The sequence below is a fragment of the Anolis sagrei genome, chromosome 1 (genome assembly GCF_037176765.1).
Source record: "Anolis sagrei isolate rAnoSag1 chromosome 1, rAnoSag1.mat, whole genome shotgun sequence".
NCBI classification, from domain to species: Eukaryota; Metazoa; Chordata; class Lepidosauria; order Squamata; family Dactyloidae; genus Anolis; species Anolis sagrei.
In genome coordinates this window covers 303,641,377-303,663,920 of record NC_090021.1, presented here as the reverse complement: position 1 = coordinate 303,663,920, position 22,544 = coordinate 303,641,377, and the positions used below count along the sequence as shown (strand labels likewise).

Here is a 22,544-nt window from a genome sequence, read left to right as displayed (position 1 = left end):
CTTCTTATCAGTTTTATTAGTGTTTAACACCGCATACTATATTTTGACAAATCTAAGGCATCGTTAAATGTAATGCGCACTCCGTGGTTCTTTGGGTGTTTTTTTAAAGGTACAATTTCAGAAAAAATAATTTTCTTATAATATTTTTTAGTATTTCCTCTGCATGCACAATGCCTTTTTTGTTTGTTTCAAAGTGACTTTGTAGTGCAATCTTTCCTGTGGGGTGAGGAGGGAGTCATCTTGTTTACTTGAGTCTATTTTACTAAGTATGTGGGCCCACTGGGAAAGCAGTAGGTGCAGGAAGTGGCACTTAGCGCAGTCAGACAGCAAATAGCCATCTCGTGGGACTGAGGACAAAATAGTCCTTAGCTTCAGAACTGTTTGGAGCTAGAGTCCTTCTTCCTCTTCTAACTCACACACAAGAGTGGGTGAATGTAAGGTGCCATTGAACCTAAGGCACATCCCATTTTTGGAGCTTAAATGGAAAAAGTGTGCCTTAGATTTTATGAAATGTGGTACTTTGTTCCCTCAAATTTTATTTATTTATTTACTATATATCCTGCCTTTCTCTAGCCCGGAGGGGACTCAAAGCGACTTACAGATAGGCAATAATTCAATGCCTTCACAATATACAGTTATAAAATACATTAAAATTAAAATCAAAATTAAAATCCAAAAATACATATATGAAAACATTATAAAACATTACTATCAGTATAAAACCACACAAAGTTAAAAGCTTTAACACTGCACTTGTGTTGATGGGAAGAATAAAGCATTATTAGTCCCGGTACCATTCTGGGGACCCACAATCTGTCTATGGAGCTCTGCTACAGAGGTGTAATAATTCTCTTCTTATTTAAGAATGTGTACATGATAGAAGAAGGTGAATAATTTGTAATTGTTCTGCAAAGAAACAGAACCAGTTTCCCCTGTTAATGTACGATTTGGTTTCTACATCCTCATAACATCCAAACAAGTGTGGAAATGCCTACTTTCAAAGCTGTGGTAGTGGAAACATTTGTAAGAAGTACAGATTACATAATGGAAGGAAGCTTAAGTTGAATATGATAAGATCATATTGAATAGTTTAGTCATGAGTGTTCTATACTTCTATGATTAGCATAACAGCTGTGATACACAAAACTCCAATTTTAATCTGCATAATTGACTTTTCATTATTTCTCTATCACTGGCATATGTGCTGTTCTGTAGGAAGTACACATAAATTCAAGGCAGGAGGAAAATTTGAGCCATTTTTTATTTCTTACTATTTTACAAGGTTGACCTGTGAGCTGCTTTGCACAGTACAGATTGTTATGTGGATTTATGCTCTTTTCTGCTGGATATATGGAAAGATAGATTTGGAGAACAGTATGCACAGTATGTTCTTTTCAAAAAATAACCATCAGAGGTAAGCACTGCAAGTCTTAAGAATATCTTCTCAAATTTCATTTGTTTCAAACAGTGCTTGGGTGGCCTTCAAATGATAGTGTTATGGCCATTTAGCAATCATAAAAAGAAAGCAGGATAGGAAGTATGCCAAATAGAACACAGCATCAAAATGATCTGATAATTCCAGATGATTCATTCAATATCCCATCTTTTTCTCAACATGGGAACCATAGAACAATAAATCAAATTATTCTGGCTTTAATAAATTGCAAATACTATTATTCCTACTCAACTTTTTCCCCAGTTCAGGAAAGATGAGAATTGACTACTGATGGAAGGCCTCAACCCAGTCTAGAGCATTGAAGCTGGTGGGATTAATCCCACTTGTGTATGTGGCACAACCAAACAATGCATGTTTCCATTGTATTCTGTATGTGACTGATGTTTGCTGGATTGTGCTGAGCACGATCGAAATCTAGCAGAGTAGGTAGTGCATTAATTAACGTTAACCTCCCTTTCAGGGCACCTCTTCCAACCTAGTTAAAAAATAAAGTATAAGATTATCTATTACATAAAAGAAAAATACTGAATTTCAACAAATCCAAGATGTACTTTTTTCAGTTTAAGGAGCTTCAAAACAGGTGTGCTTTAGATTCGATGACACCTTAAGATTTGCAGGTTATGGGGTTCTTTTTAAACTGTCTTACTTTAAGAGAAGAGAAGGATCCCTGCCCCAAACAGCTCTGACACACCCTTCATTTTGTCCTAAGCCTAAGCCAAACGACTTTTTCCGCTGTCTCCCCAATAAGCCTATAGAGTTAGGAAAGAGACTTATGCAGACAAGATGACCTCCAGGTTTCTTCACATCTCTTCATTACTGCACAGCTGCAATGAAACAAAAACAAGGTATTGTGCATACGACGGAAAGTCCAAGAAAATTGTTTTTTTCCAAAATTGATGCTTCAAAAATGGGGTGTGCCTTGCAGTCGATAGTGTCTTAGATTTGGTGAAATATAGTACTACTTAAAGCAATTACATAACAGCTGACAAACTAAGAATTGTAATAACAAGCAGTACACATTCAAACAAAAGAAAAAAAAGATCTTCAATTTGTGCACAGATGGGCAAAGTGCAGCCTTCCAAATGTTGAGCTACAATTTCCAATAGACCTCACCAGCATTGCCGATGGTGGTGAGGGTTGCAATTCAACATCATCAGAAAGGCTACACTTTGCTCTGCGGTCTTTACAGGCTAATATGGATAGGGACCATGTATATCTAGGAACATAATTACGAAGATCCAAGGTCACGACTGAAAAGGCCAAATCAGCCAGGTATCGAAGCCTCATTTTAAGGCATGAAGCAAGTTCCTAAGAGTCCACAGAGTTCTTCAAATTACCTGGTCCTACCTGGGCTTTAAAGGTGAAAAGCCTCACTTTAAACTGAGTGTAGAAAAAATAGACAATTGGTTTAGTTCCTACAAATGTATGTTTAGTTTATTCCAAATACTTGCAAGGGCACAGAAGGTTGTCTTATACTTAGGCGAAACTTGGTAATCTATCTATAGTAATACTGTCTACACTGACTGGCAGTGGCTCTTCAGCATTTCTTGAACTTTATTCTGTATCAGTTGAAGTTTCAAAATTCTATTCGAAGGCAGTCAGGGAACACACATAATTTCAAATAAACTGCTAATCAAGAGTTTTATTATTGCCTATCTATTGTTTTAGAAGCTAAGGTCAATTTACTTAAATATGGTAAAAGGTCACAATTTCTTCTAGCTTTCATGCCCCATGCAGTGGTTCTAAGCCTGTGGGTCCCCAGGTGTTTTGGCCTACAACTTGCAGAAATCCCAGCCAGTTTACCAGCTCTTAAGATTTCTGGGAGTTGAAGGCCAGAACATCTGGAGACCCACAGGTTGAGAACCACTGCATTGCTTACTGCTCAGATAATGCTTTTTAAAGGTTGTTGGTGGTTGCAAAGAAGAGAGCAGAAATCTCCCTCCTCTACATTTCTTAGTTCAATTCCTCCTAGAAACAAGTGTTCATAATCTAATTAGATAGTAAATATTTCAGAAGCCAAACGTTTGCTATTCTTGCCTCCATTCCATCTCACAAAAACATTGCTAATGTGCCTGCTCATAGATGTAAGCCATAGTGTAAATTTGATTACATAATGGACCCCACCATTTCAGACTGCAAGTTGGGATCAGTGTAGAATGTTGCCTTCTGTTTAAAACAGGAATGGGCAAGGTGTAGCTCTCCAGATGGTGTTGGACTATAAATCCTAGGTGATGTAGTTAGCAGTTTACTCACTCTTTGTTTAAAAGCAAACCAACTTTCTACAGATACTGGACACATGTGGTATGCCAAATACTTCTTTATGAGAAACATTTAAAATGGCTTCCCTTACTTTCAACAAAGCTGCAAAATCTATTCTAACCACTGCATTCAGCTGCATGCCTAGGCTACCGTCAGGCAAGACATCAGGCATGTAATTGGTATTATCGACATTAAAATCGCCACTAGCCACCAATTTTGAGATAAATAATAACCAAAAGTCTAGAAATCCACATAAGTCATTGTCAAGCAATTTGTGAAATGACAGCTCTTAACAATAAAAAAGCATTGAAGAGTATGAATAAAATTTGTCACCACCTTCCAACGTAGAAAGCTCTCTCTCAATGATGCTGCAATTAACAGATCCATGTTCCTCCTCAGCTCTTTGTCATTGCTATAAATACTAAGTATATAATATTTATAGCTCAAGTGCTTTTTGTAATCCTTTGGGTGTGCTCTTCAGATTTTAATTCAAAGTGCTTCACAAGTTTGTATGCATCCCCTTCAATCAGTATGCTTTTCTTTAATAGGTAAGAATTGAGGCCACATATAATTAGTCAGGAACTGAATGAAAGCAATCTTCCAAGAATCAGTCAGAGTGATTGAAGGCTACCTGACACATTTCACAGCTGAGAAATAAAGGTGCTAATTGGCTCTCTAAAGTCATCAGGAAATGAATGGTATAGTAGATGGCCTTCTAGAAATAGAACTCTAGAATCTAAGATTGAACTTCTACTTCCAATGTAAGTGGAAAAACACGTGCATCTTTCAGAAATGCAAAATTTTGGACCTCAGTACATCTACTGTTTGAGTCTTTGTAACGGGCATGGGCAACTTAAGCAGGTGTGTAGTCTGTCAAAAATGCCTATGTGTACATACAACATTTTCCTTTTGAAAAAGTGACATTTAAAAGAAATGGGTGTGGTGAAAGTTTCAGAAAGGATAATTCATTCATGGGGCCCTAAAAGGCAATCGGATCACAAGGCCAGCTTGGAGGGCCACATGTTGCCTCAGAGCCACATTCTCCTCCATGCTTTTCGGAGACCTTTCCTGAGCTCTAGGCCTTTAAATGTTTTAGACTGTAACTCTCAATGCCTTTGATTCTTGTTCATATTGGTGGAAAATTTAATTTAATTTGTTTTTAAACTGATTATTTTTGTTACTTGGTAGGTTTAATAGATTTTTATGTTTTATTTAATTATTTAAACTTTGTGACTAGTTATAATTTGTTATAGATGTTTTATTCATGGGGCTGTTTGTTCATTTTGCATTATTTTATGGCACTGAATGTTTGCCATCCTTTGTTGGAAACTGCCCTGAGTCCCCTCCGGGAGATAGGCCGAGTTATAAATAAAGCTATTTATTTATTTAAGATGCTGCACAAATAAGCTGAAGGGCAACAGACTAGGGGATATGTCTTTATAGAGGATGGCCCTCCCAGCTCTGATACTATTATTATAATGAAGCAGAAATGTTGACAGTGTATAATCAGGACTTATTATTATCCAACAATATCCTATATTCATTTTTATATTGCTGTATGCAAAGGAGGAAGGAACACAGTCAGTCACTGGGGTACAGACAAGATAGGTTCAATAGGTTTGTTCTTATGTTGAATTAGTATGGAAGTAAAAAAAAGGTAGATTTTTTAAGTGTAAGGCAAAGGTAAAGGTTTCCCCCTGACATTAAGTCTAATCGTGTCCGACTCTGAGGGTTGGTGCTCATCTCTAAGCACCAAGAGCTGGAGTTGTCTGTAGACACCTCCAAGGTCATGTGGCCAGCATGACTGCATGGAGCGCTGTTGCCTTCCCGCCAGAGTGGTATGTATTGATCTCACATTTGCATGTTTTTGTACTGCTAGATTGGCAGAAGCTGGGGCTAACCATGGAAGCTCACCTCAGTCCCTGAATTTGAACCACTGACCTTTTGGTCAGCCAGTTCAGCAGTTTATTTATTTACTATATTTTTACCCCGCCCTTTTCACCCTGGAGGGGACTCAGGGCAACTTACAAACTACAGCAAAAATTCAATGCTGCATCGTGCACATAATAAACATACCATAAAATATAAAACAGTTAAAACATATAAATAGTATATTACGATTAAAAACATACAAAGTGCCGAGTCATGATTTTAACCCACTCTGCCACCAGGGGCTCCTCTTAAGTGTTGCTCCAACCAATTTTTAAAAAAGTTTTGGATAGCACCTCTGTGGTGTTTTGTTTTGCTATCTTTGCCCCTGTTCCAAAGATTTCTGTCCTTGTGATAATTGGGATTTTGAAAAAATTGACTTGTGGAAAGAAGGATGGCGATAAAGCTTCAGTGGAGACACTTTTTCCCCATGATAACTCTTTCAGGAGTTAATTTCCCTTCCCAGGGGCAGATTTACTCTTCTTGTTGTCTCAACCCCGTTTGTTACTCGGGGCCTGCCTGCACACCCAAGAATAATCCTGAATCATTAAAATAATAGATACAAGCATTCTGTTTGCTGCAGTAGTTCCAACAAGAAGTGACTCATGAAATAAAATTGGACAAAAAAGTTGTAGACTAGTCTTGCCAACCAACTTTCCTACAACAATTACAATATGAACTGTAAATGTAGACCACAGGGAAGTTCCACACTTATTTCAAGTGTGGAACTTCTAAACTATAAGGTAGGTGACATTCGCTTTGTAAGGTAGTAAAAATACCAACCATTATTAAATTCTTTTAATATTTTTCACATTTTTGTTATAAGTATGCAATGATTTTCTATGAGACCACACAAGGCCAAAAACAATTGAAGCGTTCTTTTACAGGACTATTTTTTACATCTTCTGGGTATGGAAATTAAAAATAATTTAAAATCCACTGCTGTATACTGACAGTCAATTTATTCACAGTTAAAACATTATTTACAGAGTACTCTCCTGAGAATTATTCTATTAAGCTTCAATTTGAGCAATAATAAAGAATTGCTTAAGTAACTGTAGTTACTTAACAGCAAATACATGAATTGAGAGGAAAAGGATAAGTTACTCTTAAGTGAGAATCAAGTTTCTTGTGATTCTTGATGATCTGTAGAAGATGCAGTTGAGAGATGGGTTGACTCAGCAGGCAGTTCATTTCTGTTATCAGGTGGCAATGGGGGGAAAAACCCAGCCCTTGGAGGTGGATACTGGGAAAAAGGCCTCAGAGGAAAAGGACCTCTCACTGTTGAAAAAAAAAAAGAAAGTCCTCTTCAGCTTATAGTGAGGCTAGAGCAATTCTCTGACAAAGTTACTGAACACACTTCATCGCCACTGAAATCAAAACTATCTGCAAATGGAAACAATATTAGTAACACAATTCCATGGTGACAAAGCCAACTGTGGCAGAGGAGAGGAGGATCCAAGTTAAACAGCTAATGTTTCATGTTTACCAATCATTACTAATGACTGAGTAGCTGTTGCTTAGCACCAGCTTCATAAGAGACATTAGGGAAATGAGACTGGGACAATTTTCTTCAACCTGCTGTTATAATACAGACCTCATGGTTCCCCAACAGCATAGACTTAAGGCTAGCAGGAGATGATGAGAGTTTTAGTCTGCCACATCTACCGGTCACTTAGCTTGGGACACATTATTGCAAACACATCAATCTACGCTACTGTGCTAAAGTCACAATCCTTTTACTGTGGAGGATTTTGTAAAACTTTGATACTATTGTCTCCTCACCTGACAAAGGAAAGCAAAGGAGAACTGAAACCAGTGGTTTTCCTGATCATATAACTTGAAAATTTAGAAATATCTATGGCTACATGCTGATATAAATTGGAGCAAATATTTAGCCATGTTTTCTAAAACAAACTATAGTAGCATTATTTATTTACTTACTTACTTACTTACTTACTATCTATATTTATATCCCGCCCTTCTCAACCCCGAAGGGGACTTAAGGTGGCTTACAGCAGAGGCAAAATTCAATGCTTTAAACAATTCAACGATTAAATAACATTTAGTTAAAATCTAAATGAAGTTAAAAGCAATTAAAACATAAACAATAACACTTACAGCTATAAAATCACGTTATCCACAATCAAAGTTGGGCCATTCCAGTGATCGTTACACATAAATCCAAGTCATCTATTGCACTGTATTAGTTGCCAAATAAACCTGGTTTAGCTTAAACTTGTACAAAAGTATACATTAGTAGTACAGGCACAATTGGCAGGTCAACTATGGCTAAATATGGAAAGTGATGGAACAGGACATAACTACAATCGATTAACAACCCATTATTTCCGGTACAACTTCAAAGCAGCTGTGTGTTAAATTACTTATGGTTTCCAAATGCTTTTAACTGTTACTTACTTTGCAAAATTAATGCATGTACCTACTTGGCATGAGAGGACGTGGCAGACCAGCAAAATCCCTTGGAAAATATTCACGAGGTCCATATGCAGCACTAGGAGGCACTGGTGGAAAGGGAGGGCCTCTTCTTATGAAGGCTCCTCTTGGGTCCATTGGCATCAGAGGAGGTCTCATTAAGGGGAGGGAAGGAGGCACAGTTCCAGGACCTAAGGGGTCACTTTCAGGTACAAGAGACTGATCCGCTATGTGGACGGCATTCTGGAACCAAAAACAGTTTAAATAACTAAATAAATAAATAACAACAACACTTTATTTGTATACCGTCCTATCTCCCCAAGAGGACTCAGGGCAGTTTCCAACATAGGGCAAAACATTTGATTGCTGAATGACACAAAAATCACACAAAATATACATAAAACATGAACATAATCCTATAAATTAACCTTTTCAAAGATGCTGTCTCATGCAAAACACATGTCAACACCAATCCAAGCCAGAAATGAAAGAGAACCAGTTCAAAGGCTACAAATGGAAAAGTGTTCATTAAAGCTAGACACTATTAGTGAGAACCAGAGTTCTCTACGAATGAAAGAACTCCTATTCAAGGGAAAGGATGGTCTAATCTAGTGAAAGCTTCTCATATGCAAAGCTAGGCAACTCAGGCAACTCTAAAGAGCTTCCAAGGAGCATGGTTAATAAACAAGAATTATGCCAGTTGTAATCCAAATATTTGGAAGGCCTCCAGCTCCAAGCTAGAGGAAGACAGAGTGAAACAATATTCACAGATTTCACCTGCACCCTCCAGACACCCCACTGCCCCAGAGATTCCCCCAACCTCTTAAGAGCAGATTTCCAGAGCTGCAAATGGGCGCAAGGAGAGAAAGTGCCGGCAAGAGTTGCCTCATAATATTGGCTGGTGGGAACATTTTTATTAAATTGTGTGTTGTCGGGACAGATGTTCCTCAACAAATCCTAGTTAGGATCCAAACCAATGCTCTCCTTGTACTAAAAAATCTATTCCATTCTTTTCAACTCTCTTTGCTTTTGTGCCCTTTCATCTTTTCTTGCTCTTGTTATGTATGTGGCAAAAGTTGAGAGAGTACTTGGCAGTAGAGAGAATGGCAGACCAGCAAAACCCCCTGGAAAATATTCACAAAGGTTGTAAAAATGCTTTCTTACAGAACCTTCCTTGTCATCTAGCCCACAATGTAATAAATCTACTAAAATACTATACAAACTGTTTTAGAAACAGTCAATTTCGATAGAAATATGTTATAAGAATGACATCAAATTCAACAAAAGCATTTTCTCAGTCTATTACTTACACTGTCATTGGGATGATCTTTTATTCCATTTCCACTCAAGTCCACTCTTGAGTTATTCTCAGCTGGCTGTCCATCTGAATAGGGGGCAAAATATCCAATATGCACTTTATCATTGGGAGGCCAGCACACATTTTTCCTCTCATGACAGATGAGTGTCAAAATATGATGCATTCATCTTTTTATTAAGCACAAGAGTGGAATGAGAATGCATGAATACTTCCACATACTTCAGAAACTGATTATTTTCACAGTTCACCACCACTTTAATATGCTGTTTTCCTAGTGAAGCTGAATAAAGGACATTTGCTAGGCAAATGAAAAGAGCTAGTGTGTAAACACCAACAATGTTGTTTAAATGCTTCACAAAGAAAACAAGGACCACTTGTCTTGACAAGGTTTGTTTTTAATTTTCAATCAATGTTTTACTGACTGGCTTAAATGTGAGGGTTTGGATTACTTGCTTTTGGTGTTTTAGCCTCAGCCAAACCCATAATAAACACCTTTATTCAGGCACATAAGCAGCAGTTCCTACCTGTTTTATCAAATGATTGCATACTGTAACTCCTTAGTTCTCCTGGTCCTGAAAACCTTCCAGAATTTGGGTGATTTGGGTAAAATCTTTCTGGTCTTCGCGCAGGAAGGGGTTGTTCATTATACAGCTGACCTGTCATTCAAGAAATGTTGCGGTTTAGTAGATATTCCTATAATTATGCAGCAATGCCAACTCAAATATTTTGAATTCATTATGCCACAAAATATGTAAATGCATAAAGCAACAAATTCCTGTTGATTAATTAATGGAAATCAGGCATCTAATTTTTCATCTACAGATGTCATTTGTCATCTATCTCAAATGGTGCAGAAGAGTTATTAAAAACATTGCAACACCCGCACTGTGCTATTTTGTCATATACTATAGAAGGCTTGGAACTCAAAGTCCCTGGTCGGACACAGTGCTCTTCACAGGGTTTAGTACAAAAGGCCTCTAGCAAAGCAGAACCTGCAAGATCTTGCTCTAAGTCAGTGGTTATCAACCTTCCTAATGCCGCAACCCTTTAATACAGTTCCTCATGTTGTGGTGACCTCCAACCATAACATCATTTTCATTGCTTGCTACTTTATAATTTTGCTACTGTTATGAATTGCAATGTAAATATCTGATATGCAGGATATATTTTCATTCACTGGACCAAATTTGTCACAAATACCTCATACATCCAAATTTGAATACTGGTGGGGTTGGGGGAGATTGATTTTGCCATTTGGAAGTTGTAGTTGCTGGGATTTATAGTTAACCTACAATCAAAGAGCATTCTGAACTCCACCAATGATAGAATTGAACCAAACTTGGCACACAGAACTCCCATGACCAACAGAAAACACTGGGTCCGATGGACATTGACCTTGAGTTTTGGAGTTGTAGTTCAGCTACATCCAGAGAGCACAGTGGACTCAAACAATAATGGATCAGGACCAAACTTGGCATGAATACTCAATATGCCCAAATGTGAACACTGATGGAGTTTGGGGAAAATAGACCTTGACATTTGGGAGCTACAGGTGCTTGGATTTATAGTTCACCTATAACCAAATAACATTTTGAATCCCACCCAATGATAGAATTGGGCCAAACTTCCCACACAGAACACCCATAACCAACAGAAAGGGCTGGGTTTTCCGATGGTCTTTGGTGACCTCTCTGACAACTTCTTGTGACCCCCCCCCCCCGGGATCCCAACCCCCAGGTTGAGAAACACTGCTCGAAGTGCCATGTCAATAAAGTATAAACACTCTGCCCACAAGCCTCAGTAAGGAGCGGAGATTTATTCCTAATGCTGTGTCATGATGCCTGCGACAGGGCTGAGCCATTGATTATGAAATGTAAAAAAACAGAGTGTAGAAAACTTTATATCTAAAGCACCATGCTTGCTGTAAAACAAAATGGTGCTTGCTTAACTTCTGAAGAGCAGAATACCAGTGCTGCCAGTTGCCTTCTTCACTGTTGTGCAGAAACAACCCAGGACAGAATCGATTATTTCTTATTAATGGGCAGGCAAAATGTCAGGAGAGAATGCTGCTGGAACATGGCCAAACAGCCTGAAAAACTCATAGCAATCCAGTGTTTCCAGCCATAAGAGCCTTTGGCAACATATTTCTTATTGGTTTGACTTGTCTCTTTCTAGCTCTCATTTTCACAGTAACAACCTTTAAACTTTGAAATATGTGCTAAAATGACAAATTTGTGAATGCTACCAAAAGTGTAACATTGCAGCTTAGATCCATAGCTTCTCCATGCAGATGGATATATGAGATATCCAAACAATCCTTTCTCAGGAGACAGAAACTAAGATTTCTTGAGAAACTGCTGATCTCTTAGGCTGTCACATAGTGTTCGAAATAGCAGGCAAAACTGTACTTCATTTGGTGCCTTACATAATCTCAGGGGAGGTTATGTTACATTTCAAGTATCTTCTACTTTTGTGATCTGGAAAACTGACTGCTATTAAATTGCTAGTGTTAAAAACAAAAAAGCAAATAAATGGACACATCGTATGTGCTATTGTTCACTTCTCTGACATTTTCAGCTGCCCCCGGCCATAGCCTAAAAGACTGAATTCTACAAATATAATGGGAAACTGTTTAGTATACTTGTTCCCCTTCCCCAATTACAAATGCTGATGCAAACATTCAGATGAAATTGGAAATGTTTTAAATGTTTAAGTGTAATGTTTTAATTGGGCCTTTTAAACATTATAGGTTTTAAGTACCATATATACTTATGTATAAGCTGACCCGAATTTAAGCCGAGGCATCTAATTTTACCACAAAAAATAAATAAATGGGAAAACGTATTGACTGTAGTATAAGCTGAGGGTGGGAAATGCAGCAGCTACTGGTAAATTTCAAAATAAAAATAGATACCAATAAAATTACATTAACTGAGGCATCACTAGGTTAAATGTATTTGATTATTTACATAAAACTGTAATTTAAGATAGTAATAATAATAGAATAAAATATGAAAGAAAAGCAGCATATAAATAAAATAAATCTATTTGCTGATGATGAGAAAATGCAGCTAATTTAAACTGAGCTTAATTTTTACTAATTTAAAAATCATTTTACTAATTAAAAAGGGATTTTTTTCAGGTTTTCCAGGGCTTTATGGAAACATGAAATAGTTGGTATCTTGGTGCTTCCATCCACCTCACCTCCCTCAGTCAAAAGTTTGTTTATGTGAGGTATTAGTTTGTATTATAGAGAAAATAAGATCCCGATCTTTTTGGTTCATTTTTCCCCTGAATATAATACAATACTACATTTTCCCATCATATTATCAGTTTAGGAGTGTGTGTCTCCCCGCCTTCACGCACACACTCACTTTGGTATCTATAGAGAACACTTTTTCTGTTAATGGTGTAGAATAAAACAGAATAAAGCTTTACAGTTTATAAAATGGTGAAAGAATAATTATAAAATATCTATCTGCCAATGAATAATGGACAAGTTACCTGTATGAGATGGATTTATCCGGTGATCTCTATCCCATGGAGGCGACAGAGATCCAGTGTCAGAAGGTGGTCTGTGGGAATCAGGTAACCTATCAGAATTCATCTCTCCTCTTTCATTACCCATGTCATAGGCATTCCCAGGTCCTCTTGATCCTAAACAAACAAGTTAACAAATATGGATTCAACAACTTGGGGCATATGTTGGTACCATTTCCACTGAGCCTGCAAGAATGCAAACCGTGATATTCTGAAATGATAAACCACTTTGGAAACCACCATAACCCATGCTTTTTGTAATAGGATACAGTAATGAACCTAAAGCTCATGTCTTTCTACTATTATCGCATCTGCAATAAAGACAGGAAGACTTCACTTCTGCTCTTCATTAGTTGCAGCTTGTTGTTATTTACTTATAAAGCACCATCATTACATTGCACTTCATAATTAAAAGAACAACAAAGCAGCTCCCTGCCTGTAGGTCTACAACCTAATTAAGAAACAAAAGGAAAACGAATGGCAATGATGGAGTGGATCAAGTCCAGCAGGAACTATCTCTTCTTTCCCTCCAAGATTAGGGCAGTGGTAGCTGGGGTAGCAAGGTAGGCCTTTCCTATGCTTCTGGGCCTAAACATGATTCATTGTTTTATACGAACACAAACGACTTTGGTCATTTTTATTATGCCTAGATGAAACACACCTGGTTCATAATTATGTAAAGCTGGCTTAGGGAAAATAAACAGCATAATTTTTTGGGATTTAAACTAAACAACAAGCAGCCATTACCATATTTACTCAAGTACAAGCTGACCCAAATATAAGCTGAGGTACCTAGTTTTATCACAAAAAACTGGGAAAACGTATTGGCTCAAGTATAAGCCGAGGGTGGGAAACACAGCAGCTACTGGTAAATTTCAAAATAAAAATAGATACCAATAAAATTTACATTAATTGAGATATTTGAGTATATATGGTATTCAAGAATCATGCCTAAGTCCAGAAGCAAAATCTTATGCCACCTTGCAGCCACTTTAGTAGAAAACTGATGGTGTACTAAATAAGACTGCAGAAGATGGACCTTAGAAATCGCCTTCCTTACGATCTGCAGTCTGTCGTGTTCCCCCCCCCCCAACCAAAGCAGGGGTACAAATGCCCAGTCAATCAAAAGTATAATTAGTCCTAAAATAACTGCTGTAGAAGAGAGAAAAAAACAAGTCATGCTGAAATAAAATCTACATCATATTCAGATTCCTCTCCCCGAGCAAAGATAGAAAGAATGTTAAAGCCTTTTCATTGACTTAATCAGTCTTGGCAAAGCCCCCAAAGCCAAATAGAGAGCACCCATCAACCTTTATTCTTAAATCACAGGTTACACCTTCAAAGTAAGAAAATAATTGAAAGAAATTACAATCAAGTATTTCCCCATAGATTAGAATAAAAATTAAAAAGGAGAAAAGTGCAAACCAGACAGGAGTATTTTTTATTTAAAATTAACTCCTTTTCAACTATCACTTGATCTTTGGCTTCCAAATAGTGGTTTGTCTGAATCTCTAATCTATTCTGTAATAATTTGGGTTCTGAACATAACTGATTTTAGAGTGTAGTTGTAAGTTAAATTCAACAAGCTGGCATGTTTCTGCCACTCTCTCTAACAAAAGCCAGAAAATAACAGCTGCTGAGATTTATCCCAGACTGTCAATTTTCATCAGTTAAGAACAAAACTCTTCTTGTTTCTTTTCCTGAAACCAACAGCTTAAGCTGCAAATACACTCATACACTTGTGGTACAAGTGGTTATATAAAAGACCTACACTTCCCACTCTCATTTTCTTAGTTTTAAAGGTGTCACTTGGTTCTCTTTTGTTAGTCAAATAAATGAGCAATGCTGGTACTTAAAATAAATTCTTTTTTAAAAAAAAGAAACATCAGTTTTATGCTTTTCTTCAGGCACTGACCTCAATGACAGTCTTGAGTTGGAAAACTCATGTAGTAAGCAAAAGTAAATCGTGCATTGGCATTCAGATGTTTCATTAGAACCCAAGCTGAACCCAAAGAAAGCCTGAACAGAAGGGAAATGGCTACAGACCTCACAACCTCTGAGGATGCCTGCCATAGATGCAGGCGAAACATCAGGAGACAATGCTTCTGGAACATGGCCACACAGCCCAAAAAACTTATAATAACCCAGCTACAGTCACTGCTCCACAAATGGCTGTACATGCTCCGAGGAAACCCGGATTTAGTTTCAGAGAAGTAATAAGGGAGATATAAAAGATTCCTTTCTTTAGCAGAAAACAATTACCACATGCAGAAGAAGAGCACTTTTGGATCTTACTCACCACTTTTAAAACACTTTTAATCTGAAAGGTGTGACTACACTTTATGACAGAGAGCACTTATGTGGAGGAGTCAACCTTAAGCTTAAATGGTTCTTTTAAACCAATGGTTCCCAACCTTTTTATTTTTACCAGGGACCACTTTGATCAGGGACCACTTTGACCAGGGACCACTCTCCAACATTACATTGAGTTACGAATCAGGTTTTGGTCAACTTTAGGTTTTGTTTGGGGTGCTGATTCAGAAGATTGCATTGGATAGACCGCATTAGCTCTAGTTTCTGATACAGAACATATGCCATTGTCAGCAACAGGGAAGGAGCGGCAGGTGGTGTAAGAGGAGTGAAAATAAAATAAATAAAAATAAAATAAATAAAGAGGAAGGTGGCTTGCAGACCAATTTTTTGTCTTTGCAGCCCACAGGTGGTCTGCGGCCCACAGGTTAAGAATCACTGTTTTAAACATATTTCTACAGTTTCATTAGCAGGAAAGGAGGGACAGACTAAGAGGAGAGAGAATCCGTAATAGTTTAGGTTTTCAAATTTAAGAATTGTACCTCTTCCTCCTCCACCTGGAAGCACAGGTGAAAGTCTTAAGGGACCCTCCAATAAGGTTGGAGGGGAAAGAAAAGCTCTCGTTTCAGATGAAGGTCTGCCCATTGGTGAGGGTCCATATGGGGAATGCTCTGGAACAGTTAAAACAAAATACTAAAATTTACAAGGTTAGAGTTAATAGATGTATACTGTATTTAAAACAACAAGTTCATGTCTTAGACCAGGTCTTAAGTTTAAAACTAACTTGGGGTACAAAACAAATCAATTGCCTTTATTGTAAACAGCTAAGGAGATCACTTTTAAGTAATCTTCATGGAGTACTTCACACCTTCACTTAGGAAAAAAAGGAAGATAACACTGGGAATTAAGACAACATATGCAGTTGGGGCTATAACTCAATTTCATGCAAATGGAGTCCACATGCAATAACAGCCAGCTATGCCTTGACTTGTATTTTACTAAATGCAATCAAGATTTGTCTATATTATAAGTAAGATAGATATGTATATTTGAAGTGGTCATTTACCTCTGCCAAATGGTCTAACTGGTACATCAAGAGCATAAGGGTCTTTTTCCAAAACATCATATTTAAATTCCGCTTCTGTTAATCTGAAGGAAAGAACAAATATTTAATATCCTCTGTGTTTATTTTTCTACAACTCAGTTGATTGATGAAGTAAAATGAACTCAAACTATTTTCAAGCATTAATGGTTAAATCAGATAGTTTTTTAAAACATAAAACATAAATAGCTTGATCAAAAGGCTTGTTACACTAGAAACTAACAAACAGTTGACATGCAATAGATACAATATGGCATCTTAAGCACAAATGATACAAGTATAGCCTACCCCCCTCCCACCCACTTCCATCTTTCTTTCTGGAATAGCCACTTCATTCTAAAGGGACAGGGATCCTCCATAACGGTATGGCACAGAGGGCTTTATCAGGAATCAGCAGATGTCTCAATGGGGAGGTGTATGCAGGGAAAGGGGCTCAATTTTTGAAAGGTCTGGAAACCAAGCCTTATGAGGAATGGCTTAGTGAGCTGAGTCTGTTTAGCTTGAAGAAGAGATGCTTAAGATATGACATGACAGCCATATTTAAATATGTGAAAGGATGTCACATTGAGGAAGAAGAAAGCTTGTCTTCTGCTGCTCCAGAGATTAAGACACAGTGCAAATGATTCAAAGTACAAGAAAAGAAATTACACCTAAACATTAAGAAAACCTTCCTAATGGTAAGAGCTACTCCCTGACCAGTTAGACCAACCTGCAGCATTACAGGTCCGCAAAAATCACATCAGGTCCCATTGTTGTCATTTCATGCAGGCAATGGCACTCAATTATATTGGCTCTATGACAAATAGGAAATCTTCAAGCCAATTTATTTAATTTAACTAACAGATGGGAGTAACCTTGAACCCAGGTGACGTGTTGTGATAGAACAACAACACAAAACAATAACACAAAATCATGCTTTTGGGGCATGAAAACCTATCTGCTTACTTTTGTCTGTTGTGCAAGTTTTCTTTTCTCAAATCATTGAGGTGTCTTTCAGCTGCCCGGGCTGTGAGCTATTAAAAAAGGAGGGGGAAAAAACCTTATCAAATGCTAATATTTCTTAAAGTACAAAATGCATGTGTAGTGGATGATCCTGGAGGACTGGAAAACAATGACTAAATTTAAGGATAGGATTTAAGTGTGGCCTTAGGTACGCTTGCCCTGGCCTTCTGAATCACAAGTAATCTGTACACATTTTAATTTCATTGTGGCTTATAAGGCCAGAGATGTAAATACATTAAAATTCCACAGCATTTTTAATCTGTACATGATACATACACTAGGAAAAAGGGATGTTAATTACAGTATCTCCGAACAAGAGTAGCTGCGAAATTCTAGCATGCCTGACCTCCATGTTTCATGGGTTGGGGCCATTGAAAGCAATAGGCCACACTCTTTATCAGGAGTAGCATGAGAAGCATAGAACAAAATAGCAATGGATGTATAAGACAGCACTGCTAACCAACCTTCTAGCCAAGGGAAAAAACGTCAAAAAATCCTATCTTGCATTATTCTAATGCAATTGAGTTTTGTTGAGTCAAACGGAATGCAAGGATTTGTTCATATAGCAATACCTTCTCAGCTGAATTACCTTTATGATCCCACTAAAACATTGTTTTCTTCTTGACTAGGAGATTGGTTGTGCAAATAACACTGAATGCAGTGCTGTTATCATAAGACAAGCTGACTACCAGTAGAAAAAAACCAGCAGAGAGCAGTCTGAACATTTATTAAACTGGCACTGAAACAAAGCCAGATGAGATTAAAGGATTTATTTTTTACAAGAAGAGATTCTGAAAGACATGATTCACAAGGGAATGTGTACTCTATATGCTGTGCTACTCAAAGTGATGATCCGTGGACCAGTGCCAGTCTCCAAGCCATCTGCTGCCGGTTCCTGGAGAGCTTCCAACAAAGGAACAAGCAATTGTAGCCAATGGGCACACGTGTAATATCAGTTCCGGTATCATACTGCTCTATAGCATCCAGTTGAACGGCTGCTTCTTGATAAAAGTATACACTTCAGAAGCAGAGCTATCTAGATTTACTGCTTTTTAGCTCATTATTTTTACTGGCACTAATTTAAAATGACCTTTTCCATGAATCTCCAGTTCTGTAGTAAATGCTGTGAAAAAACTGGTTCCTTTTTCCATTCTTGCTCTGTCTTAAAACACCTTCTGAAATACTCCTGAACATTACATGGAGCTCTGTAATAGCTTATACATTCTTTACACAAGGACAAATAATCAACAGCACCAGAATTTTAGAGATTATTTTAGCAAATGAATGTAACAAATCACAAATAGAATCAATATTCCATTCAAAACTACTATTTATCCAGGAAATTATTTAAGATGATAACCCAGAGTGGATAGCAGAATCCATGTGTATATCTTGATTTGCAGACATCTCCTAAAATTCCTTTCTAGTTTGGCCAGCAGATCAGCTAAATATGAGTTAAATGTAGTTTTTATGTTGTTTTGGGACAGCTAAAAGGGCAGGCAGGCAAATGTACATCATAAAAATCTAGGCAACCTCATAGATGTCAGATGTACTGCACCACCTGACATCTGTCAGGAAGTAGCAGCCAATAATGAAAGGACTAAGACAGTGACATCTCTGGCCCATCCTCAGTTCGGATATCAGCCAGCACGCCAATGCCTTATATCAAGAAACAGTTTCCTAGGATCGACAGAGATACTCACAGGAATACCTCAGCAAGCAAGAATCCAAAAGTGGCAGGCTAAAAACCAGAACCTCAATCAGTGGCTGAGACCGGATGAGAAATTCTCTCCTGGTCACACAGAAAATTGGGCAACCTGGAAGGCGCTGGACAGGCTGCACTCTGGCACCACAAGATGCCAAGCTAACCTTAAGAACTGGGGCTACAAAGTGGAGTCCACGACATACAAGTGCAGAGAAGAGCAAGCCATAAAACACCTACTACAATTCAACCTGAGCCCTGCCACATGAACAATGGAGGACCTTTTCACAGCGACACCAGAGGTACTCCAAGTGGCCAGCTTCTGGTCAAAGGACATTTAACATAATGCCAAGTTTAACTTTGTGTTTTTAAATACATTTTAACTGTACCCTCAACTTGCTTCTGACACGATAAATAAAAATAAATGTGCTCTATTCCACTGTAAAAACAGCTGACGTTAGTGTGCACCATGGTTTTCAAATGAAGAGAACCATTTTAATATTCATAACCTACCCAGTTATCATGAGCCTTCTTCTCATGAGACATAATCTGTTAAAAGAGAAATTACTCATCAGTTCAGAATCACATTTAAAAAATAGTTCAACCATCATTAACAATACAGGCAGTTCCCAAGTTACAAATATCTGACTTACAAATGACTCATAGTTAAGAATGGGGGTGAGACAACAGGAAGTGAGAAAAATCTACTCCTTGGAAGGGAAATTCACTCCTGAAAGAGTTGTCATGGGGAAAAGGTGTCTCCACTGAAGCTTTCTCGACTATCTTTGTTGCTACAATAATTTTTCAAAATCCAATTATCACAGGGACAGAAAGTGATGTGAAATCTTCTGAATAGGGGCTCAGACAGAAAAACAAACACCACAGAGGTGTTCACCCTTCCCTATGTGATCCAAAGGTAATATATATCTTTTTTTCAGCTGGAATTACACTTAAAAATATACCTGTTCAGACTTACATACAAATGTAACTTAAGAACAAACCTAGAGAAGCTATCTTGCTCATAACTTGGAAAACCATAGTAGTATATTTCATTCCCTTTTTTGTGTCTTTATAGTATTATTATTATGGTGGTGGTTGTTGTTAAATAATTAATAATCATAATTAGATACACAACAAGATTAGTACACAGCAGACAAGATTGCTATGCTGGCTTGTATTGTATTCGATCACACGTCGGACACTTCCCAAGTGTCTAGGACTATGTGATGTATCCGCAAATAATGCATGCAGATCTGAGTAGGTCTGCATGCTGACAGGTGGAAATTTTTCAGCGCTGATTATTTTCAAGTGCTGGCCAAATTCTTTAGGCACTTCACCCAGTGTGCTGATCACCACTGGGACCACCTTTACTGGCTTGTGACAGTCTTTGCAGTTGGATCTTTAAATCCTCGTATCATGTAAACTTCTTCTTCTTCTTCTTCTTCTTCTTCTTATTATTATTATTATTATTATATTTATACCCTGCTTTATCTCTCTCAAAGAGAGAGATATACAAATATGCAAACATTAAACAGAATTGCACACAAACAGCACTATTATCCTCTGCCTTTTCCTATTTATCCATTCCATAGTGCTCTCTTAGCTGGTTCCCTTCGTATACCTATAGCCCTTACTTCAACTCTTCTTTTCTTTTAGGCCATAGGTTTTGCACACCATGTGGTCCTATTTTTCTTTCTATTCTCTTTTCATTCCCTCACTTTTTCTCTCTCTTTCTTCTCTTAGCCTTTATCCTCTACTTTTCTGTGTCAATTACTTTCCAGATATCTATACCAGCCAAAGACTCACAGGCACAGGTGGCCAAATGCAGTGTGGCCAGATAAAAGTGTGCCAGCTTCACAGAATACCTCTGCATTGAGGGAAAAGGAAACTGAGCTTGAAAGAGTACTTCGACAATGTAATTAATTATAGATACAGTTGCAACTGTAGTGTTACAACTCATCTAAAGTTGTAATAACACTTGCAAAGGTTTGAAAAGAAATTAGTTATTGCTATAAGTACATATGATTAAATGTAATGATTTACTTTCTCATTTTTTGAAAGTTCAGCTTTATAGGGCAAAATGAGTGAAGTTATGTTTCATCACATTAGAATCACAGCAGAACTGATTACACTTTTATTATTGGAGGGGAGTAAAAATACACATAAAGTATTATTTGTAAGCAGCTGTTTTAAAGCTCTGGGAGGAATGCTCATGTAGTGACACAATTCTTCTATCCCCAATTTTTATGAATGGCGCAAACACAAGGAGTCTGAAAAGGCATGCTTTGATAAAAATCTAGATACATACCATCTTAAATACTAAACATATGACAAGGTCGATAAATGCCTTAAATGTTGTGAGTACATAATTGCTCCTTATAATTAAGTGAAGATATGTTGTCAGCAGAAAACAATATTCAAGGTTGCAATTCTATTTACACTTATCTGGGAGCAAATTTCACTGATGTCTATGGAATTGTAATTCTTACTGAACATGTATAGGATCATGCTGTAATACTGAAATCCCAAATGGATGTTCTTTGAAATAAATCAGACTGGTACCAATGGGAATACAGGTTGTAGATGAGAACTTTCAAGCCAATAGCATTATCAACTGTACATGAAGTGCCAATTAAAAAAGCAATATACATATACCTGATTCTGGTAAGAGCGAACAGTTCGTTCCAGTTCTTCTTCTAAATCTTTTGCTTGCTGTCTATAATGGAATACAGAACAAGGATAATATCAACACCAAGTCTTACCATGAAATTTCTACAACATGCCACTTTTCTTAATTAATTGCAAATAACGTTGTTATGCATGATATCAAAAAGCAGAACAGAAGCTACAGATTATAAACCGTTCCCTTTTTCCTATTCCTGTGAAGGAAAGAGGACAAGAACTGGATGGCGCTTCTCGTCTCTCTGATATGAAATGAATGCTTAATAGTCTACTTTGGCTGAAATGGCCTTCTTGTGGAGCAAACGGAAAAGGTAAACCATTGAAAAATAACCTTTTCCACCACAGTACTCAACACTGTGACAATGAGTCTGGACAATGTTTTTAACAAGGAGACACTATGAATTTATATTTCATTGATTTCTTTAGTTTTTATTATATGTTATGTTTTTAATTGTATTTATGACATTGTAAGCATTGAATTTTGCCCTGTTACCACCTTGAGTTGCCTATGGGCTGAGAAAGGCGGCATACAAATACAGTAAATACATAAATAAATATTCAGTCTAGTTGCTGGCACTGAAGATTCAATCACTTTGAAGCTCTCTGCTGCTTTTTAGAGCATTTTGGTGAAGGAATGGTTTATGGCCTGAAGCTAGAGAAATAGGACTCCATGCTTGAAACAGAACTTTCATAGTCCCTCTCTCAACTGCATCTCTCTGTTTTTAGGATACAGAAGAAACAGTAGCAAAATAAGGAAACCGATAGAATTTATGGGGCTGTTTGAAGTACTAGAATTACTTCCCATCAT

At 37.5% G+C, this 22,544-nt stretch overlaps 1 protein-coding gene across 5 annotated transcripts in view; it reads right to left on the bottom strand.

Moving 5' to 3' along the window:
* Positions 1–6,591: 6,591 nt before the first annotated feature.
* The window catches only part of MIA2 (MIA SH3 domain ER export factor 2), a 58,353-nt gene continuing 42,400 nt past the window's right edge, over positions 6,592–22,544 (bottom strand). For 4 of the 5 annotated variants that reach the window (XM_060758843.2, XM_060758827.2, XM_060758860.2 and 1 more), the window contains 10 exons: positions 21,710–21,770; positions 19,568–19,603; positions 17,296–17,363; positions 16,315–16,397; positions 15,791–15,919; positions 12,903–13,055; positions 9,923–10,054; positions 9,391–9,464; positions 8,092–8,323; positions 6,592–6,925 (listed from right to left, as the gene is read on the bottom strand). In XM_060758843.2, coding sequence (XP_060614826.2) covers positions 6,765–6,925; positions 8,092–8,323; positions 9,391–9,464; positions 9,923–10,054; positions 12,903–13,055; positions 15,791–15,919; positions 16,315–16,397; positions 17,296–17,363; positions 19,568–19,603; positions 21,710–21,770 — 1,129 coding nt within the window. In that variant the 3' untranslated portion in view covers positions 6,592–6,764. The remainder of the gene's footprint in view (positions 6,926–8,091; positions 8,324–9,390; positions 9,465–9,922; positions 10,055–12,902; positions 13,056–15,790; positions 15,920–16,314; positions 16,398–17,295; positions 17,364–19,567; positions 19,604–21,709; positions 21,771–22,544) is intronic. The other variant, XM_060758835.2, reaches the window with a different exon arrangement.